Genomic DNA, 21696 nt, shown 5'->3' with positions numbered 1-21696 from the left:
GACACATCTTCAACTTACCCGATGCTCATTGTAGCAGCCTGTTTGCAAACCAGCCAGCCGGGGTGTGCAGCCTCGGGGCAGCCTGGGGTGGAGAGCAGGACAAAACCTTGGGACCCACTCTCCCCCTACCCCAGGAGTGTTTGGTTTCCACCAAGCTTCACTTGCTTTATCTATTTATCAAATCCCAGGCCACGGGCTGGCTTTCTGTGTTGCTTATTAATAACTATAACACAAGCTCTTTGGGGCAGCTGGGGAAGCCAGTCCCAGGGCACCAGCTGGCATTGCGCTCTGCCTCTGGATGCGCTCCAGGCCGTCTGAGACATCCCCCAGGGGAGGAGCGCTCCCTTCCCCAGCTCCTTCCATGGGAAGGGAACCCACGGACTCCCCTCGCCCAGTCTCTGCAGGGGGGGCTGTCCGGCTCAGCTTCAGTGGGGGGCAGGAGAAGACAAGAAAGATGGACCCTCAGAAGCAGGAGGAGCTGCACCATCACCCAGGAAACTAAGGCCCCGAGGGGGCAGGAACACTGGCTCCAGGTAGTGTGGAGAGTTGGATGCAGAGCTGGGACTAGGATCCTGTTTTCCAGGGGCCTCCTGAGGCCAGAAATCTTTCCACTATGCTCCCTAATTGTGCAACTGCTATTGTGCTCACCACAAATGGAGGCTGCAGCCTGACCTACACTTTCTTGCACAGCATTGTGGCTCTTCCTGCAGGCGGGGAGCCAGAGGGCACACAGACCCAGCCGTCTTGACCTAGATTCTGCGTTTCACCATGGGGCCTTGTTAGCCAGCAGGGTACTCTGAGGCGAGCTCTTAGGTGACACATCCCTAGTAATATAGGTGCTCCCTCCACCACTCGGGTGTGCGGCCTGGGCAAAGGGGCCACTGTTTACCCCCTCTGTCATCGGAGACAGGGATCAGACAGGCCGGAGACACCAGGCACAGCCACGGTGCAAGCAGCGCCCATGGAAACACGAGGCAGCCACCCGCCGCCCTGGAGATGCCAAGAGACGGACGGACAGAAGGACAGGCGGGCAGGCTCGCCCGCAGACGGCAGAGGCGCGAGGGGCGGGGAGCGCCGCCGCCCAGCAGGACGCCCCCTAGAGGGCAGTGGGAGAGGGGCCGCGAGCGAGCGAGCGAGGGCGCGCGGGGGGGCGCCCGGAGCTACCAAACCGACACGGCGGCGCCGGGCGGACGCAGGGCCGCGCCGAGGGCCGCAGGGACGCAGCGCCGGGCACTCGCTGGGAAAGCGGCTCAGGCTCGAGAGGCTCCCCGGCGGAGGCGGCCGACGCTCGGCCCCAGCACGGGAGGGGCGGGGGCGCCGGGGGCGCCGGGGGCGGGAGGCTCCGTCGGGGCCCTCCCCTCGCCCCGCCTCCCCGTGGGCGCCCTTGGCCGCGGGCGCGTTGTTGGTTTCGGGTTGTCAGGCAGCGGCGGCACCGGCGAGGCTGCGGGGGACCCGGTGACGGTGGGGGTGCGGCTCGGCCATGCCCGCTATCGCGGCCTGAGCCCCTCCATCCCCGCAGGCATGAAGGACAGTGGGGACTCCAAGGACCAGCAACTCATGGTGAGACTCCCAGCAGCCGCCTCCCCGACCCCACCTGTGGCCCAGACTCCCATCGCACCCCCACAGCACAGCCCTCCCCACGCCGCACCTAAAGAACACTCGGGGTCAGGGAACGTGACTGTCCAGAGCAACTTCCCCCCAGTCCTGGATGTCAAGGAGGAGGGCTTCATGGCCACCCTGCTGAGGCCCCCTCCACACCTTCCTACCAGGGGGCCCCGTGCCCAAAGCTTGTGCAGATGGGTCTCTGGGGGAAGACTTCTCTCCCACCCAGAAACACCAGGGCAGGCTTGATCCACCTGCCCTGAGGAGGGAGATGCCAGTTGCCTGGTGAACCAAGGGGTGCCCCACCCAGTGGAGTCAGGAGTTTAAAGGGCCTCCAGGTGCCAGAGGAGCCGGCATGGGGTTGGGAGTGGCTGGTTATTGGGTTGCAACAAAGATGCTGTCCAAGTCCGGACTCTAAATATTTCAGAGACTGGAAGCTGCTGAGATGGCCCCCGGAGCCCTGGGGTCTGGAGCAGATGAAGAGGTGTGAGGAGGGGCAATAGGGGAGAGAGGGTCAGGTAGAGACTAAAGAATCTCCTGATCATCAGAGGTGCCCGGATCAGAGTGATGAGGGGGAAGGCTCAGTGACCCCAAGGCCACGGCCCCCTCCCTGACTTCTGAGATCTGGGAATGGGCCTTTGTTACCAGCAGGTGGGTGGCAATGTAACTGGAGGGTAATGCCGCCCCCAGACACCCCGCCTCTGTAGGGCGAGCTCACTGCTTCAAAGAGGAGCCTGGGCCCCCGCCCTCAAGCAAGCCCCAGCTCTGGAATGTCCTCTCTGGCTGTGTGGAATGTGTATCTTTGAAAATGGCTTGACTGGCATGTGTGGTGTGCCCCCACCGAGGGGGGGTCTTTCCCTCCCAGCAGTGGAGGTTGGCTGAGGAGTCCGGTGCAGATGCTCTGACAGGTAGTGGAGTCCCTCTGAGAGTGAGGTTACACCCACGCACCCGGCAGGCACTTCCCCTTGGGCAGCAGAAGCGTGGCCGACCCCATTCTTTTGGGGAGGCTCATGCAGAGTGAAGACCCACCGTCTCTCAGTGGCTGGAGAACAGAGAGAGTAGGGGGTGCCGAGGCGCTGTCCTGGGATAGGAATGTGGACACAGGTCTAGGATGAGAGGGGACGTTCCCCGGCCCCCGGCCCCATCCTGCCAGGCTCAGTGCCACACCTTTGGTTGGTTCCCCGTTCACGATGCATAGACAGGCTGCCCCAGTGCCGAGGGCTCCATGTCCAAAGCCCAAGGGAGCTGCAGATGCTTAATTTGGGCATGTGGTTGATGCAGCCCGTAGGAGCAGACAGCTCTCTGCCGCGGGGATCACCCTGAGCCACGGGCTCCTGGGGAAATTCACAGACTCAGACATCGCCCACATTCTTTGGACCTCCTGCCCTTGACCCAGGTGGCTGCCCTAAACCACTGAGTTTTCCTTATGACGAAAGAGGCCTGGGATGGCTGGACAGAGAACCCAGGGGGCTTGCCCAAGTGGAATCCCGGGGTCCTCTCCTTCTCTCTGTGGCCCAGAACAGCCCTCTTTGTCTAATCTCTGGGGTCTGGCCTTCCCTCCCAGGTGGCACTCAGGGTTCGGCCCATCAGCGTGGCAGAACTGGAGGAAGGAGCCACCCTCATCGCCCATAAAGTGGACGAGCAGGTACGCAGGGCTGTGGCTGGGTCAGTTCACACCACATGGGCGCGGGTACCTGCTCACCTGGTAGTGACAGGAAGGGCCCCTGTGGCTCGCTGCACTGTCTCTCCTCTACCCAATGAACTCTTGGCTAACACTGAGTTGGCAATATCTTCTTCCAGGAAGCCTTCCTAGATTGATCCAAGGAGAGCTGAAAGCTTCCTTAGCCTGGGTGAGCCCTGATCCCTAGCCCAGCCCTAAAAATGTCACACACCTTCCATGTGCCCATGACATGGCTCTCCCACCTTAATATGTCTGCTGTGCATATAGCACACATTTATACGGTCTGGAGCCAAAGACTACCCCGGAGTGAGTAGTCACATTTTGCAAAGTCCTGGGTTGCCTGTTTGCTCTCTTGATCCTCATGTCATTGTGATGGGTGAGCAGGGCGAGTCTCACCTCTGTTTACACAGGCAGCAATAAATACTTATCAAGTATCCACAACATGCTGGTGACAGTGCTAAGGGCCGGGAAACTATGGTGAACAGAAAGGACCCTGTCCTCCCTTCGTTACCCTAGATGCCAGTGTGGGCGGACAAGACATTAATCAAAGCCTGAATCACAACAGACGAGCGTTCACGGCCTACGGGCCTGCACAGAAGTGCGTCGTCCTTGTGCTATAGCAGCGAGGGGGGGCTTGGCCCAGGCCCCCCGCGCGTCAGGGAGGAGGCGCCGGAGCTGAACGGGGGGCGGAGTGAGGCCATTGGGCTGTGTGTGAGGGAGAGCTTTCAACCAGAGGGGCCTGCGTGTGCAAGGCCCGGCGGGGAGAGGGACCGCGATGCCCTCGGGTAACTGAGAAGAAACTGAGGGGCCCCAAGCAAGAGACTCAGAGAAAGGGCTGGAGCTGTGGGCTGCGGCTGCGATGTGGGCACGGCCGGGCCCTGCGCCCCGTTGATCACGGCCCGGGGCCAGGACGTGTGCTCCATAGGCACTTGAGGATTCAGGTGCTGGGAGGGAATGGGCACAGTGGTGAGGGCACCGGCGGCAGGTTTGTGCCCAGGTAGGAGCGTCACAGTGGCATGGCCTATGGGGACCTAAGAACGATCACTTGCCTCTGCCCAGTGGCTGCTGCACTTGCTTCTCCTGAGTGCCAGCACTAGCCATGGCAGCGGGACATGCTGGTGGGTCAGGGAAGTTGGGGTGGCCCTGTGCCATGCAAAGAAAGGCACAAGTGGGCATCTGTTGGCCTCGAGCATGGCAGGCTAGACTCGGGAAGCCCAAGGGCCATGGGAAGCAAGCCCGAGGTGGACATCACAGGCTGCAATGCCTGCCTGCCTCGGGGCTCCCCAAGGGGCAGGTGCCCACTCCAGCCTATTCCTTTAGCCCCAGTGGTGGAGCTGTGGGCATGGCAGAGCTGGTGGTACCAGCCTCTTGATTTCCCCTCCCCTGTTCCTTCTCTCGAAGAGTAGCCTTCCTCAAGACCTCGGGGAAAGCAGGGGTGACTGGGAAGATCCCTTCTAAACTGGTTAGGTCAGCAGGGGTGGGAGGAATGCACGTAGCAGTCACGTCGGGTGGGTTCTGCCTTTGGCCAGCTGGGCGGCCTTGGGTAGGCTGCTTCCAAGACCCTCAGTTGCCTCTTCTGCAAGTGGGGACAGTAACCACGATGCCTCCTCCAGAGGGTCTCTGTGGGCTAATGTGTGCACAGTGCCTCCCCAGTGCCTGGCACACAGTAGGAGCCTAATGGATGTATTATCACCCTCTGTTAGAGACGGAGTCCCCAGGGCTGCTGAGAGGAGGCAGTGTGAAGAGCCAGAGAACACGGGAGGGGAAACTTCCTTCCTGGCAAGGCCACTCCCTGTTTGTCCAACTTGTCCCCAAGCATATCAGGTCCTCAGGGCTGGGACAATGATGGCTCTCTCTTGGCTGCTCCTGGCTTCTGGCCGGAATGGGGGCTGATAGATATTAACTGATGCTGATGGAAACACTCTGGTCTGGGGACAGCCCATTGTGTGCCTACACACGGCAAACACTGGCTCCTTTCTGTCCCTGCCAGTGGAGAGGGGGGTCTGACCTGACTGGGCCGAGCCGCACCCCTGAGAAGGCCCATGGCTGGGCGTTCCCGACAGGGCCGCTCCTTTGTCACCCTAGGGATGCGGGAGGGTTGTCTGAGCAGCGTGGGCTCGGGGCTCTGGGCCCTGCAGGGACAGTGCGAGGCTTCTGGTCACAAGCTCCTTCTGTCCCCACTGGGTGCAAAGATGCGCTGCCTCGCCTGCGGTTGGAGATTAGCCACAGCAAATGGCAGGCTGGGGACCTCCGTAAACCCAGCTGTCCCCCATCCTTCTGACCAGTAAGGCCCCAGCAGGCAGGAGGTGAAGACAAAGGAATCCATGGAGCAAAATGGACACCTGGACACCTGACCTCCCTTGCCTGCCACTCTGACCAGTCCCCACCCTATACCTCTGTCCCTCTCCAGTGACCCCCACAGCTTGTCTGTGGTCTTGTCCCAGAGGGAGGCCTGGGTGCAGGTTTGGGCAGCCTCAGTGATGGGCCAGCTGGCCGGATGTAGCTCTGTCCCCTCCTCCTGAGGTCTGGAGCCCGGCGGGCCAGTGGAGTGAGTTGGGAAGGGTCCCAGCACAGCCTTCCTTAGAGTTAGGCACTGTTCTCCTGGGGACATAGGAGACTACAGCAACAAGGCTGGGCAGAGGGGACACTTTCACAGGACAAGTGTCCTTTGGGAACAAAAGACCAGTGTGGCCAGATTCTGGGGAAGCTGGAGTCAGGATTTGGATTTGTAAAAGGGGCTCAGGTACGTTGGCAGGCCGGTGGCCCTAGAGCCCCCATTCAACTCAGGAAGGAATCCCAGTGCCTTCTTTAGAGGTCTGTGGGCCATTGTATGCACAGGCTTACCCCAGCACCTGGCACACAGTAGGGGGTTAACAGATGTTAGTCTGTTTCAAGGGCTGAAATTGGGGAAGGTTTGGGGCCCCAGAGGTAAGTGAAACCAGTCCACCTTTTGCCTTCCTATTGCCTGTGCTCTCAGGCCAGGGGTCCCCACGTGGTCACCACTACCATCTGTGTTCCTGGAAGAGCGTGGTAGGAGCTCTGTCTCCTAGTAGCATCAAGGGTGGGACTAGGCCCTGACACCAGACCTCTCAGGGATGCTGTTGATGACCACAAAGCGGGGATGGGGGGGCCTGAGAGGTCTGGGGAGCCCAGGGCTTCCAGGGTGGGAGCAGAAACTCCAGAACAGCCTCCCTTTCTCCCCTCAACAAGCCCACAGCCTGCTGACCCCCCTCCCAGCTTTCCAGACTGTTTACCTACAGGATTTAAGTCACCTAACAATATGTATAATCCTATAATTAGCCTTTATCTGCCCAAAGCCTAACGGTCACCCTCTGTGCTCCTGGGGTCCTGTTTGAGGAGCCGAGCAAGGGCCTCCTCAGCGTCCTGGCTGGGCCTCCGCTTCTTCATCAGAAGGCAGGAGAGCTGTTGAGTGGATTAGAGGAGATCTGCGCAGGGCAGCTGCAGCCACACAATTGGGAGGCTATTGTGAAAGATAAATAAAGTATAAGGTGACAGATGCTGAATGTCGGGACAGTGAGTGCTTGGGGGGAGCGGCCCATCATTAGCCCACTTTCCTGCCTGAGTGGGTGCTCCCTCCACACCCACCATCTGGATGCTCCTTGTCCCCGTTGTCCCAAAGAGCTGAGCCTGGAAGGGAGTGACCAGGAGAGGATGGGAGTGTCCTCCCCATCCTGCCCCTCGGCCATCACCCCTCGGATCTCCAGCCCCTCCCAGACCCAGGCAACCACTGACCTGCTTTCCATTTCTATAGATTCATCTATTCTGGACATTTCCTATCAATGGAAACACACAATATGTTGTCCCGTGTCTGGCTTCTTTCACTCAGCATCATATTTTCGAGGCTTATCCACATTGTAGCAGGTGCCAGAACCTCTTTCCTTCTTGTGGCTGAATAATACTCCATGCTATGGATACACCATATTTTGTTTGTCCAATTATCGATGGGTGGGCATTTGGGTTGTTTCTGACTTTTTGGCTATGTGAATAATTCTGCTGGGATGCAGGGATTCTTATACTTCGCATGTGGGTGGCAGAGAGGCAGGCATGCTGGTTAACAAGGCAGATTTGTGGGCCTCCTTCTGCAGAGTGTCGGATTCAGTGAATCTGAATGGTGCCTGGGAATCTGCATTCACCAGCTCCCTGGGGCTCTCTGAGGAAGGCGTCTGCAGGCCCATGAGAGATATGGCTCTAGACCATCTTCTCACCCTGGGCCTTAGGGGCCTCAGAGTCCTGCAGGCAAGTGGGGACCTGGCCAGGACATCAGCCAAGTGTGGCTCTGTCCTAAACAGCCAGCAGGGCCTTGGTGGCTTTATGAGCTCATCAGGCTCCTTTCTATTTTGCCTGAAGGCTGCTGACAGGACCCAGGGACACCCTTTCAGGGTCAGAGTCTCTTTCTTGAGCATTCGCAGAGTGACACATTTACAACTAGAAGTATGACCAGCAACAAATTTTCCTTTACAAAGAAAAAACAAACAAAACCCTACAGACAGTCTTCGAGGGCTGATCCCACTTGGAATCAGGTTTTTGTTTGGTTTTGTCTTGTTTTCACCCTGAGAATAAAGGGGCTGTGGGCCTGGCTCCCTGCACTGGGGATGAAGTCTGGGGCCTCCCCAGATTACGATTCTGCTGTGGCTTCCTGAGTAGACTGGGAGTGTTGGTGTAATTTCTTCTCTCAAGGACCTATTGGTCCTCCCTGATTTCCAACCTGGAAGAACTTGAGGCTCAGAGAGGTAACGCAATTTTCTCAGGGTCACACAGCAGTGTTGAGCTTGAACCCCTTTGGTGGTACCTCCTCCCTCAGACATCTTTGTTGCCAGTCTTGGAGACTTGAGGAGGAATAGTCTAGGTCAGAGGTTTTCAACTAGGGTCATGTTGCTCCTCTGGACAACAGGCAATGTCACAACTCAGGGAAGTTATGCTACCTGAGTCCAACTGGCTGGAAAGAAGCCAGTTCAAACTACAGAGCTGCTCAGAGCAGCGGTGGCCCAGGGGGTGTGGCGGGAAGGACTCCTGACACGCTTTCTTCACGATATCTCTCACCTAGGAGATGCTGGGACCAGCCTGGTCCCTAGTGAGGACACAGTTTACAGATTAGCCACTCTCCTGCTGGCCTGAGGCCCCCTACCTCCATAGTGGATCTTGAGTTTCTGGGGTCAAAGTCTGGATTTGTAGAAAAATCAAAATCTGCAGCGAATTAAGAGCAGGTCTGGGAGTGAAGGCAGCAGGGGCGGGTAGAGGTCACGCTGGGGCCTCTGCCAAGTTAGGAGGCCTGGGACTGTGGGCTAGAGCCCCTCGCCCCACCCCAGTGAAGCTGTCCACCTCCCCTGCTCCTGGCCCTGCCCCTACCCTCTCACCAGCCCCAGGAGGCTCCCATGTGAACAATGTCCCCGTTGACACCTCCCAGAGCGTGCTCAGGCATGAAAGTCGGGAAAGACAATGTGCCCCATCTTAAGGCTGAGGGATGGGCTGGCCGAGGGCCCACCTGGGGTTGTGGCCGCCTGCGTTCCCTCTGCAGCGGGCGAGCCTGCCTTGGGAGGTGCAGCACTCACCTGGCCCTGACTGCCCGTCCTCTCTGGGGCAGCCCAGAGCACCCCTGCCCAGCCCTCTGCGGCTTGGCTCCAGCTCACCTGGCCAAGGGCACAAGGATTCCATTGTATGCCAGAGTAGACAGGGAAGGGGTGATGCTCTGGAGGGTGGGATGCGGGCTGGGACTCCGACAGATGGAGACCCAGACAAAGCCCTCTTTAAGAGGGATCACGGCTGCAGCACTGACAATGCACCGATTCAGGAGCCTGGGTATCAAAGGAACCAAATGCCCGGGGCCATGAACTTGGCAGTGCCAGGAGGTCAGTTGGAGGTGATCAGTGGGTTATGGACATCAGTGAATGCCGCCGTCCCTCCCCTGCACCGAAGGTCCCCCCCACACCGAGGGTGCCCCTCAGGCCCTGCCTGCGTCCACACTGGCACTAGCGAGGTGACTGGTACAGCTGGTCAGGTTCCCGCTTTGTCCCGCTGGGACCCGTGCCTGGAGCTTGTTGCTGGGCTTATCTTCAGTTGGGTCTGAAACTTGATCAGGGCTCATGCTGCTGGCTTTAGGGCCCGAGGCAGGAACCGGATCCTGGGAGAGACTCACAGGGCAGCGGCTGGAGCCCGGAGGAGGTGGCTGGGGGCAGGTGGGCACCCCAGGTGGCAGTGCAGGCCCAGAGGGCCTGAACTGCGCTCAGCTTGCTGTGCCCACCCAGCCCTTGGTGAGCTGTGAGGGGGCCCAAGTCAGTGGTCTCAGTCTTTCCCGCACAAAGCCCCAGCCCAGCCTGTCAGGAGCCGTCCCCTCTAGCTGGCTTTCCTGGAATCCCACTGACTGGCTGAGACTTCGGGGTGAGGCTCCCGGGGCCGGGCCTCTGGGGAGCTGCCTCACCCCTCTCTCCTCCCCACTCCATGGAGAATCCCAGGAGGCCGTGCTGGGGCCCAGGGGCCTTAGGCCAGCTTAGGTGCAGTGAGCCCAGGCGTGTACCACTGCAGGAGGCTGGGGGGTAAGGAGGGGTGATATCAGGGCTTACAGAGAATGCTAAGGAGAGTCTGGTGGCAGCCCCAAGACTGCAGCCCTCCCAGGCCTGGGCCTCCTGCTTCCTCGCCCTTGTCACTGAGCCACCAGTGGCTCTTTGCCCCACCCCTGGGCCTGCCAGTGGGTGAGAGGGAGTGTGGGGCTGAGCCAGGGGTAAGGCAGGGGTGGAGGGATGAGGCAGGGGTGCAGGGGTGAGGCAGGGGTGCGGGGGTGAGGCAGGGCAGGCAGGGCAGGGTCCTAGGTGCCTCACAGCTGCAGTGAGATGGTGAGGGACTGCAGGCTTTGGATCAGATCCCAGTTTCGAGTCCTGCTCCCCCATGGCTGGTGTGTGAGCCTGGTCAAGTCTCTTGCTTTGGGCCCATCTCCTCCATAAAGTGAGAGTAGCACGGGCCTCACCGCCTGGCTGTGCAGGACTAACGGAGTCCGCGTACATGATGTACTCAGAGTAGGTCCTGACCCAAAACCCACACTTAATAAATCCCAGCCCGTGTTACTGCTGCTCCTCCTTTGGGGAGGCGCGTGGGGCGTGGTGTTGCATAGAGGTAGGACACTTGAATCTTGGTGGCCTAGGGCACCATGGCACTCTCAGCTCCTTTGGGCATCCAGGGCCAAGTGCCCAGACGGGACACACAGGAGCCGATGGGCGTGGAGCTGGGCCCAGCGCTCGGGCCTGGGGCTGCCCAGCTCTGGGACCTCCTGCAGTACCTGATGTGGTCCCCTGGCTTCTGACCCCTTCCATCCCTTGGCCACATCTTGAGCGAGGAGGGAGGTGAGTGTTGACAGTGTGGGCCTGGGGCTCCTGGGTGACTGCCTGCCTGCCATGGGGACCTTTGCAGATGGTGGTTCTTATGGACCCAATGGAGGACCCTGATGACATCCTGCGGGCACACCGATCCCGAGAGAAGTCCTACCTGTTCGACGTGGCCTTTGATTTTACTGCCACACAAGTGAGAGATGGCTGGGCCTGGGGACACCCTTTGCCCTGCATGTGAGGGAGCCCTCAGAGGACCTGCCACCAGCTCTCAGCCTTCCCTCCACCACCCGCTCCCTGGCTTCCTCCCCGCTGTGGCCCCACGCGTGTAGGTGTGTGCTGGGCTGCGTGACGTGTGCACAGCCTGGGTTTGCATCCAGATGCCACCCTACATGGGTACCCACACGGCACACCTCACAGGTGGCCCCTGTGGGAGCTGGAGGAAGGCGCTTGAAGCCCATCTGGTGTGGGGAAGAGTCTCGGGGAAGCTGACACCCTCCCAGGGACCCCATCTTGCCCATCTGTGGGATGTTCCCAGGAGCAGATGTAATGCGTCCTCCAGGCTGGGGGCCAGCAGCCAGCTGTGGGGGGAGGCAGCTCAGGTGTCCTGAGCTCTCTTCCAGGCTGGCGTCCCCCCGTGGGGTGAAAGTAGAGACACCCATTCTCCACTCCCACCCCCACTTCTCTGCGCCTGTTGGGAGCAATGGGAATGTGCCAGTGGGAATGTGTGCTCTGCCCTGCCGTGTCCCTTGCCCCTCATGGGTCTCCTGTTCCTGGCAGGAGATGGTGTATCAGGCCACCACCAAGAGCCTCATCAAAGGTGTCATCTCGGGCTACAATGCCACTGTCTTTGCCTATGGCCCCACAGGTGAGGAGCCCATACAGCGAGGGGGACTGTAGCTTATGGCCCCCTTGAGGAGCAAGCCCCCCGCCCTCTGTCAGCCAGCCAGTCTGGCCTCAGCTGGGGCAGGACTCAAGGATGTAGCTGATCCAGCCCCCGCACCAGGGCCCTCAGGCCCCAGAAGCCCCACCCCAGCCAAGACACCATCCTCCCAATCCCCACCTCTGTGCCATCTGGGGGTCCCAGCCTTAAGGACACACCCAGGAAACCCTGCCCAGCGAGGTCGCACTCCTGACCCACCCTGCTCACCCACCACCTTGCTGTGCCCAGGCTGCGGGAAAACCTACACCATGCTGGGCACAGACCACGAGCCAGGCATCTATGCTCGGACTCTCAATGACCTCTTCCGCGCCATTGAGGAGACCAGCAACGACATGGAATATGAGGTGTCCATGTCCTACCTGGAGGTGAGCCCTCGCCCCACGCCGGCTTAGACAAGGGGCCCATAGGACTGGGCGGGCCACCTCCCTGGGGCCTTCACCGGGCAGTTTCCCAGGCTGCTCCTCACGGCTGGTCTCCCACACACACTGCTGACCCCACTTTACACAAATCTGAGGCTCAGAGAAGTTAGGCAGCTAGGGCAAGGTCACACAGTAAAGTGAGGGAGCAAAGATTTAAACCCAGGAGCCCTCTCGTCCCACACTCCAAAACAGCCCTGCCGGAGCTCAGCCAAGCCGCCCTCCATCCTCGCCGGTCCATTTTTTAAAGCCGACCCATCCACCCTGCCAGGCTACCTCCGGCCGGTGAGAATTGTACATACACAGACAGGCTTGAACCTGCCGACTTCGCTGCCTGCCCACAGCCCGATGCCCACCTGTGGGAGTGCCACCACCAGGCAATGGGGGTGGGAGCCCGCAGAGGCCAGATGAGGCGAGAGAGCCAGTGGGCTGGACTCCATCTGGCTCCTGGCCGCTCCGCTCCCTTCAGGAGCTGATAATCTCCTGGGTGACAGCTCAGAAGGAGCTGTGAGGCATTACTGCCAGCAGCTGCTCCCACCAGTGTGGTGTCGACACCGCCAGCGAGGCGCACTTGGTGTGGGGGTCGGAGAGAAGCCTAGCGACAGCAAGGCTGGCCATCGGTCAGGTCCTGTCCTCTGCCCAGTGCCCAGCCTGCCTGCAAAGGGAGTCCCACTTGCTTTTGATGTCTTCTGTCCTTGGCCCTGGCAGCTCCGTGTTTCCCTGTGGATGCCGATGCCTCCCCGCCCCCACCCCGCAGAAAGGAAGGGGTCTGAACTCCTGTCCCTTTCTCGATCAGGAGGCATGGGGAACCTGGCCCTCTCCTGGATCTCCTGCCCTTAGTCTCCTGTTAACACCTCACCCACCTATCCCATCAGATCTACAATGAGATGATCCGGGATCTGCTGAACCCCGCCCTTGGGTACCTGGAGCTGAGGGAAGACTCCAAAGGGGTGATCCAGGTGGCTGGCATCACCGAGGTGTCCACCATCAATGCCAAAGAGGCGAGTCCAACACAGCCGGCCAGTCAGTGGGGACGGAGACTGACCCCTGAGGGGGCAGGAGGGGGCAGAGGACTGACAGACAACCAGCCTCCTCGTGTACACACAGCCCCTGCTTTCCCCAGGGCCCCTCCACACACAGAGGCCGGCCCACCTCTCCTGGGCTTTTTCCCAGCCTGTGGGAGCATCCCCACTGGTCCCCAAGAGTGGCCTCCCTCCCACCCGCCCAGATCATGCAGCTGCTGATGAAGGGGAACCGGCAGAGGACCCAGGAGCCCACGGCCGCCAACCGGACGTCCTCCCGCTCGCACGCGGTGCTCCAGGTGTCTGTGCGCCAGCGCAGCCGCGTCAAGAACATCCTGCAGGAGGTGCGGCAGGGCCGCCTGTTCATGGTCGACCTGGCCGGCTCGGAGCGCGCGTCCCAGGTGGGGCCGGCTCCCCTGGGGCGGGGGAGGGTGTGTGTGTGGTGCCGGGACGTGGCCTCCCAGATAAGAACGGTGGTTTTGTGGGGGGGAAGCAGAGGGCAAGGATGCCAGCCTCCCAGCTCCCTCACTGGAGGACTCTGGGCAGAGCCCAGGAGAGGGCCCTGCCAACCACCTCAAGGAGCAAAGTTCTGTCCCCAATTCTCACAGCACTTGTCCCCCACCACTGAGCCCTGCTTGCCTGGCTCTGCAGCTCTGGGCTGGCAGCACCATCTGTAGGTGCAGGCTCAGGACCCCCTCTTGTGGGCAAACAGAGGTTTCATGGCCACCTGAATGATGAGGCTGGGTGACATCACTGTTAACACCGAAGCCAGTGCAACAGACAGGACAGTGGCCAGGGAGAACTAACAGGGTTTTGTGCTTGAACAAGTGGGGCTGGGTTTGAACAGGGTGGGGTTTGAGAAACACCCCTCCCTTCCATAAGACCCGAGAGCTTCCCAGAGGGGCGCAGTGGAGCCGCCAGTGTGGGGGGAGGGAAGTGTACCTTTGCGCCATCTTGAAGACCGAAGGAAAGGAGAGAAATCCACCCTCCAACACACACACCCCGGGGCTGAGGGGGAGGTTTATAACCCAGGATCCCCAGGACATTGGTGGTGAGGCCCGTCCCCTGCCCCGTAAGCACGCAGTCCTGCTCCCTGCTTGCCCCCAGACCCAGAACCGGGGGCAGCGCATGAAAGAGGGGGCCCACATCAACCGCTCCCTGCTGGCCCTGGGCAACTGCATCAACGCGCTGAGTGACAAGAGCTCCAACAAGTACATCAACTACCGTGACAGCAAGCTCACCCGGCTCCTGAAGGTACCGGCTGGAGCCCGCCAGGCACTGGGCACCAGGGGAAGGCTGCCAGATTGAGCAAATACAATACAGGGTGCCAGGTAGATTTGAATTTCAGATAAACGAGTGATTTTTTTTTAAGTATAAGTATGTCCCCAAGTATTGCATTGTATTTTATCTGGGACTCTCACCAAAGAGTGGGCAGGAGGGAGGAAAAGTTAACTGCCCCTCCTCCCCCAGCAAAGGAGGGGGTGCCACAGGCCAAATCCAGTCTTCGCACAGAGGTCTCCATTCCTCACTCCACCCAAAACAACAGTGCCACCAGCAGTCGGAAAGGGGGGCCTGGGAGGCCAGAGTGATGGAGGGAGGAGGGAAGGCCCCCTCTGGCTCCCAGGCAGCCGTGACTTCTTCCTCTGTGCCGGGAGGGAAAAGGAGAGCCCAGAGCCCCTGGCCCGGGTACTTGAAGTTTCCAAATGAGAACCTTGGAGAAGAAAGTGGAAGTGGCAGTAGGGGGGTGGGAGAGGAGGAAATCTCCATCCAGGGATCCATGTGCTGCCCAGCTCCAGGACCTGAGAGAGAGGGAGAGGGAGAGGGAGAGGGGACTGTACACTGCAAGGGAGCCTGGACGCCTGGCAAGCACAGGGCCAGGGAGGCAGTTCCTGGCTGACCACAGGCCCGCCCTCCCCCCTAACCCTCCTCCCGTCCAGGATTCCCTGGGGGGGAACAGCCGCACCGTGATGATCGCCCACATCAGCCCAGCGAGCAGCGCCTTCGAGGAGTCCCGGAACACCCTGACCTACGCCGGCCGAGCCAAGAACATCAAGACCAGGGTGAGGGCCCCTGGTCTGTCCCCCCAGAGCACACCTTCCTGGGCCAGATGGATTCCAGACCCTGCCCCTCCTCCCGCCCTCTCTGGAACCAGCTACCATTGCACGGGCCTCATTTCCCCATCGGATGCCACCCCGTCCCCGTGTCCTCTCCTTGCACCTTCAACACCTGCTTGCCTGCCAGGAAGCCCACAGCTGCTGAGGGTCCCCTCCTTCATGTTCAAGGTCTGGCTCCCCCAGCCAGCCCCCTCCCCCTCCCCCTTTTCATCTTTGGATGCTCATGAGCCGGTTACGCTCCAAAGGCCCTGGCGATAGCCCTGCGCTGGGCCCTTTAACAGCCTCACGTGCTCCCCAGGTGCGCAGGGGCGGCACCGCCACGGCCCCCGGCGCAGGACAGTGAGGCTCAGGGACCTTACGTGACTTCCCCGCTGGGCAGGGATGGCCTGAGGCTGTCCCGCTGTGGCTTAGGGAGCCTGTTTCAGCCTGTGGGGGTGGGCAGGCGGATAGGGGTCAGAGAGGCACATTCTCGCCTCAGTACAGTCTGGGGAGGAGCCGCGTCCTTGAAACGGGATAGTTCAGAATATTATTAACAGCAGGTAAAGATGCCAACAGTCGGCGGGCTGCGGGGGTTCCATGGAGCTCTTTGGAGACTGTAAGCGAGACTCTGAAGGATGGGAGAACATTCCAGAAGGGGGGAGCCGCAAGAGTAGACGTTCCGAAAGCAGGAAGGAGATGGTGTTTGGTGGAGGCAGGGGGAGCCAGATGGTTCCTCGACTATCACAGAATGTTCACAACAGAGCAGTGAGTCAAAAGGAAATCCTGCAGCTGAGCATCGATCTAGGATCCAGGAGACCGCAGTTCAATCCCCGGTCAGGGCACATGCCCGGGTTGTGGGCTCGCTCCCCAGTCGGGGGCGTGCAGGAGGCAGCCGATCCATGACTCTCTCATCATTGATGTTTCTATCTCTCTCTCTCCCTCTCCCTTCCTCTCTCTGAAATCAATAAAAACATATTTAAAAAAGGAAATCCAGACAGACAGTGGTGGGCCATCAACACCAGGTGAAGGGATTAGGACGTTCCCTGAGCAGTAGGGAACCACTGAAGGTTCAGCAGGGGAAACCGCATTTTAGGAGCGTGGCTCTGTCAGAGGCATGTAGTGTGACAGGTTGTAGGATTGGAAGCAAGAAGGCCATTACTGTCATCAGAAAGACTGGGGGTGGGGGAAGAAAGAAAGGAAGACCCCGCAGGCAGGCCGGGCACCTGGGTGACTGTACCTGCTCTGCCCTGTCCCGTGCTCCCGCAGGTGAAGCAGAACCTTCTCAGTGTCTCCTACCACATCGCCCAGTACACCAGCATCATCGCCGACCTGCGGGGCGAGATCCAGCGGCTCAAGTGCAAGATTGATGAGCAGGGGGGGCGAGGCCAGGCCCGGGGACGGCTGGAGCGGGGTGACATTCGCTACATCCAAGGTGTGTGCATGGGTTTGTGTTAATGGAAGCCCGTCTCCCGCAGCCCTTCCAGGCTGTCTCAAATTGCTCTGGGGTCAGGCAGTGCTGGGTTCAAAATCAGACTCTAGCTGAGTAGCCTTGGGCTAGTCACTCAGCCACTCTGAGCCTTCAACTGTAAAATGGAATCGTGATCTCTGAAGATTAGGTGGGATCACATGAGTGAGAGACACGTGAGCATTTAGCTGTGTAGGACATCACCCCCCGGGCTGCAGGGTAGGGCTCTAAGGCCATGCCCAGCATCACCAGAAGGGGTACATTCTGCATTCCCTTGTAGACTTGTGAATTTGCAGGGATTGTTTTCCAAACCGATGGCAGTAAAGTGTCTAAGGGGCACCTTTTTATAGCTGACACAGGTGCTGTAAGGGCTGGCGGAAGCCCGGTCCATACAGAGGGGCTGGGGATCACCTTTGGGCCACAGCCTCAAGACTCAACGTGGAAGTGTAGTGTGGGAGGAGGTAGTAATCCAGGAGGTCTTCCTAGAGGAGGTGGTTGGACAAAAAGTGGTTTGAGAAGAAAGGGAGCCTGAAGCTTCCCTCTTTACTGAGCTCCCCCACACCCCATCTGATGGGCAGCCGAGGTCCAACAGCAGAGCGGGCAGGCCGAGCAGGCCGACATGGGACAGCTGCGGGAGCAGCTCATCAGCGCTTTCCAGGAGCAGATGGACGTTCGGAGACGCCTGCTGGAGCTGGAGAACCACGCCATGGAGGTCCAGATCGACACCTCCCGCCACCTGCTCACCATCGCCGGGTAAGCGGCCCCTGGGCCTGGGACAGAGGAGCTGGGAGCGGCGGCAGCTCATCGTGTCCTGTTCCCTGCGGCCTGAATCCCACGTCTCCTCTTGGGGATGGGGCTGCGGCAGCTGGGAGCACGAGAAGTCACGCAGGGCACTCAAGTGGAGGGAGGAGCAGCGGAAGGAATCTTACTCCAAGGACGACAGTGAGAAGGACTCTGACACCGGTGATGACCAGCCGGACATCGTGGAGCCACCGGAGGTGGCCTCAGCCCGGGAGAGCATCGCCGCCCTGGTGGGCGAGCAGAAGAAGCTGCGCAAGCAGAAGGTGCCCGGGGTCTGGGGGCACCATGAGGGGCTGGGGTTGAGTAGTAGTTTGTGGTCCGAGCAGTCAGAAGGTGGGCACAGAGGGCCCATGCGGGAGCAGCCCCTGGTTGCGAGGCCTGAGATACAGCTTCGAGGGTGGGGCCTCGGGATGGAGCTTCAGCCGCGAGCCCAGGAGTCCAGAGGCAGGAGGGGAGGGGACAGGAGCGGCCCCCTGCCCGCTGCCTGGGCTGATCCCCCACCCACCCGCAGCTGGCGCTGGAGCAGCGCTGCCGGGAGCTCAGCGCGCGGGGCCGCGGCCTGGAGGAGACGCTGCCGGGGCGCATCGGCTCCGAGCAGCAGCGCGAGGTGCTGAGCCTGCTGTGCCGCGTGCACGAGCTCGAGGTGGAGAACACGGAGATGCAGTCGCATGCGCTGCTCCGGGACGGGGCGCTCCGCCACCGCCGCGAGGCCGTGCGCCGCCTGGAGCAGCACCGCACCCTGTGTGACGAGATCATCCAGGGCCAGCGGCAGATCATCGACGGTAGGTCCGGCGCCTCTGAGCCACGCACGGGTCCCATCGACCCGCAGAGGGTCCGAGGGCACGCCTGAGCCCTGCCCCTCCTCCAGCAGACTACAACCTGGCCGTCCCCCAACACCTGGAGGAACTCTACGAGGTGTACCTGCGGGAGCTGGAGGAGGGCAGCCTGGAGCAGGCCACCATCATGGACAGGGTGGCCTCCAGAGCCCTGCAGGTGGGCACCAGAGCATGTTGGGGGGGGGGGCTGATGCCCAAGGCAATGCCTGCAGGGAGCTGGGATGGCCATGGGACCCGGCTGGCCGACACCCAGGAGCTGACTCCCTTTCCTCTATCCTGCCCCAAGCCTTGCCAAGCCAGAGTCAGTTCGCTGCCACGGGGGATGCCTGACAGCCACAGCTTAGCCCTCAGGACCCAGAACACTGCCCTCTGGGGCTCCCAGCCCACCTTGCAGCCCTGGTCTTCCTATGTGTCTTTCCCACCCTGCGCTGTTACCTGGCCCAGGACCAAGCCTTCTGACTGTCCACCCCTGCCCCCCTCCCCAGGACAGCTCCTTCCCCAGAATCACCCCAGTGGGAACCACGCTGACCCCCGAGGCTGAGCTGGAGAGCGTGAAAACGCTGAGCTCTGAAGCCCAGCGCGTGCAGAACAGCATCCTCCCTCCCCTCAGCACGGAGAGGTGAGACCAGGGACCACTTCCCACCAGCCCTGCCTGCCTGGGCCACCATGAGATGCCAACCCAGATTGAGGCTTCCTGGGGAAGATGGAACAGGAGCAAAAGGGGGGAGGTGGCACAGGTCTGGAGCCAGGACTCCTGGGTTCTCTCCCCCCTTCACAGAAATAGCTCTCCCTGGCATGGGGGTGGGACCTCTGTGGGACCAGCTTGATTACCAGATGCCCATCTTCTTCTGCCAGCCTCAGTGAAGCCAACCCCATGTTCAAGGCCAGTCCACGGGCGTGGCAGGTGAAAAGCTCTTCTGTGCCCACTCCACCCCCCATCCAGATCGGCAGCCTGGTGACCCAGGAGGTGAGCTCTGAGCACCTACTGGCCCCAGAGGCTCCTCTGCTGAGCGTGGAGCACCAGGGTGCACACCCAGCTGTCAGGATGAAGCCTCTCCAGAATGCCCACCCCCACCCCCGATGCCCTGCTGTCTCTGCTGATGGGCGTGGGGTCTCCACTGTGTTCAATGCCTTTCTCTTCAAGACCACTTTGTCCCGCAGGCCCCCACTCAGGACATCCTGGTGAGCCTGAGCAGCCGAATCAACTCTTCCCCGGACAGCAGCGAGAATCTGTCAGAGATCCCCTTGTCCCACAAAGGTGTGTCCCCAGCCCGAGCCTGGCACCACTCACTGCTCAGATCATCCAGCCTCAAGTCCTTTCCTCCCTCTGCACTGCCGAACGCACCCATGCACCAGGTGCTGCCCATTGTATGAAGGAGGCACAAGTGCCCAGAGCGGGTTAACCATCAGGGACACACAGAGCTGGGGCACAGCCAGAAATCAGAATGGGGAACATATGGCACTTGGGGTCATGCCCCCCTTCCCACTCAGTAATAACTGCAATAGCAAATGCAGATCAAATCCGAACCCCTTGCCATACACTGAGCCCATTGTCTCAGTTAAAGCTCAGTCACCTGTGGGGTTCGTGTTACCACCTCCAGTTTACAGATGAAAGTGAGGCTCCGAAATGTGCCCCAGGTTTCCTAAATGGCAAGCAAGTGGGGGTACTGGGATTGAACCCCAAACATTCTGGCTCCTACCCATTTCTGCCTTGGCCCAAGAGGGGTGTTGGAGGTGCAGGAGGGAAAGGAATATGAGGCCTTGACCCCAGGTTGGGCGCTCCCTGTGTCCCCCTGCAGAGCGGAAAGAGATCCTGACTGCCACCAAGTACATCTCTGTGAAGGCTGCCCGGAGACGCTCGAGGGCCCTGGGAACCGAGGGGCGCCACCTGCTGGCACCTGCGATGGAGCGCAGCAGCCTGTCCCTGCACTCGCTTAGCGAGGCTGACGACTCGCGGCCACCGGGCCCACTAGCCTGCAAGCGGCCGCCCAGCCCCACGCTGCAGCACGCTGCCAGCGAGGACAACCTGTCCAGCAGCACGGGCGATGCCCCTTCCCAGGTGGTCGGGCATCGTGGCGATGGCCCTGGGCCCTGGCTGCGTGGCCAGAAGAAAAGCCTGGGCAAGAAACGGGAGGAGTCGCTGGAGGCAAAGAGGAGGAAGCGGAGGTCCCGATCTTTCGAGGTCACAGGGCAAAGGGTGAGGCCAGGGGTGGGGCCCTTCTTTGTGGGTGGGGGCCTGAGGGCTGGGTTCCTCCAGAGGTTCTGAGGCATCTGCACCAGCCCCGCACCATCCTCCACGCCTCTGTCCCCCAGGCTGGCACAGTAGCTGGGGGCAGATCCCTGTAGCACATCCGGGGGCAGCTCACGCCTCACCTCACTGTTCTCCAACTGACACAGCTTGCCCGCCCCAAGACACACCTCCTGGGACCCCGTCCCCTGGAGAGCACCTCAGACCACAGGATGCCAGTGTGTGGGCACCCACCCCCTGGTATCCGGCATCTGGGAAAGGTGACGCTGCCTTTGGCCAAGGTTAAACTCCCTCCAAGCCAGAACACAGGTCAGTACCAGCAAGAAGGGGTGGGGAAGGGGAGCCCTTGGCCTGCCAAGGGAGGAGGTAGGTTGAGCCATCTGCCTCTATGGCTGCCCCTGGCTGGAAACAGGGTTCTTGCAGAATACTGTGGGACTGGCATCCTGGGGTTGTGCCCCTAGGGAGTTCAAGACCACTGGGTGATCAGAGAGGGGAGGGGGAGGCATTCCTAACCCCTGCTTCTGGCCCTTCTCCTGTTTCAGGCCCTGGGGTTTCCTCCCCGCTCGCTGTTCCCTCCAATCCAGCTGGTGTCTCCCGACGGGCTACCCGTGGGCCCCGCCTGCCCCACGGCGCAAGCACCCATGGCAAAGACGGACGCTTCCGGCATAACTGAGGGGCCCTGCCTGGAACCGGCCCTCCTGCCCCCAAAACTGAATGGGGTGTAGTGGGAAATGGGAGATGGAAGCTGGGCAGATGGGGGTGGCCTGGAAGCAGGAGCTCAGGATCTCAGAAGGCCGGGGCTCCTGACACCCAGGAATTATGAGGGTGTCTGCCCAACCCTTCCACGTGTGCAGTGCCATCGGGGAAGGGAGGTGAGCCCAGGGGGCACAGCCAGGATGACAGGGCTCCTTGGCCTCCCAGCCTTGGACAGAACCCTGTTGCCAAAACTCTGCACAGACCAGACTCGGCCTTGGAAGTGGGGGGAGGGAGTTGTTAGTGGGACAGGGCTTTTGGGCCCATGCCTGGGGCAAGGGCATCTTGAATGGTGGGGAAGTGGCCAGCAGATATTTCTCATACTATGGGTGGGGTGGGGGAGGGAAGGAATATGGTTTCCTTACTTGGCGGTGACTTCCTTTTTAACAGTAAAATCCCATTTGGTTCTTGACAGTGGTGTTGGAAACTAGGCCTTGTCTGGAACCGGGTGGCCGTGACTGAACTCCCTCGCCCCTCCCCCCCAACACCCTATGTCACTCTG

General features: G+C 60.6%; 1 protein-coding gene across 1 annotated transcript; it reads left to right on the top strand.

The window, feature by feature from the left end:
• The first annotated feature begins 1416 nt into the window (after positions 1 to 1416).
• Positions 1417 to 21607, top strand: KIF19 (kinesin family member 19). Its single transcript, XM_081161714.1, has 20 exons — positions 1417 to 1560; positions 3167 to 3247; positions 10703 to 10813; positions 11398 to 11485; positions 11789 to 11925; positions 12852 to 12977; positions 13205 to 13399; positions 14106 to 14252; positions 14936 to 15058; positions 16358 to 16523; positions 17135 to 17309; positions 17422 to 17620; positions 17869 to 18139; positions 18229 to 18350; positions 18679 to 18812; positions 19049 to 19160; positions 19355 to 19451; positions 19993 to 20390; positions 20591 to 20750; positions 20984 to 21607. The coding sequence occupies exons 1-20, from the start codon at positions 1522 to 1524 to the stop codon at positions 21112 to 21114; spliced, it is 3012 nt and encodes a 1003-aa protein (XP_081017840.1). The 5' UTR covers positions 1417 to 1521; the 3' UTR covers positions 21115 to 21607.
• Positions 21608 to 21696: the final 89 nt, after the last annotated feature.

Source organism: Miniopterus schreibersii (genome assembly GCF_964146895.1).
Source record: "Miniopterus schreibersii genome assembly, chromosome: 16".
NCBI classification, from domain to species: Eukaryota; Metazoa; Chordata; class Mammalia; order Chiroptera; family Miniopteridae; genus Miniopterus; species Miniopterus schreibersii.
Note: the sequence above shows the minus strand (reverse complement) of the source record. Positions and strands in the feature narration are given on the sequence as shown.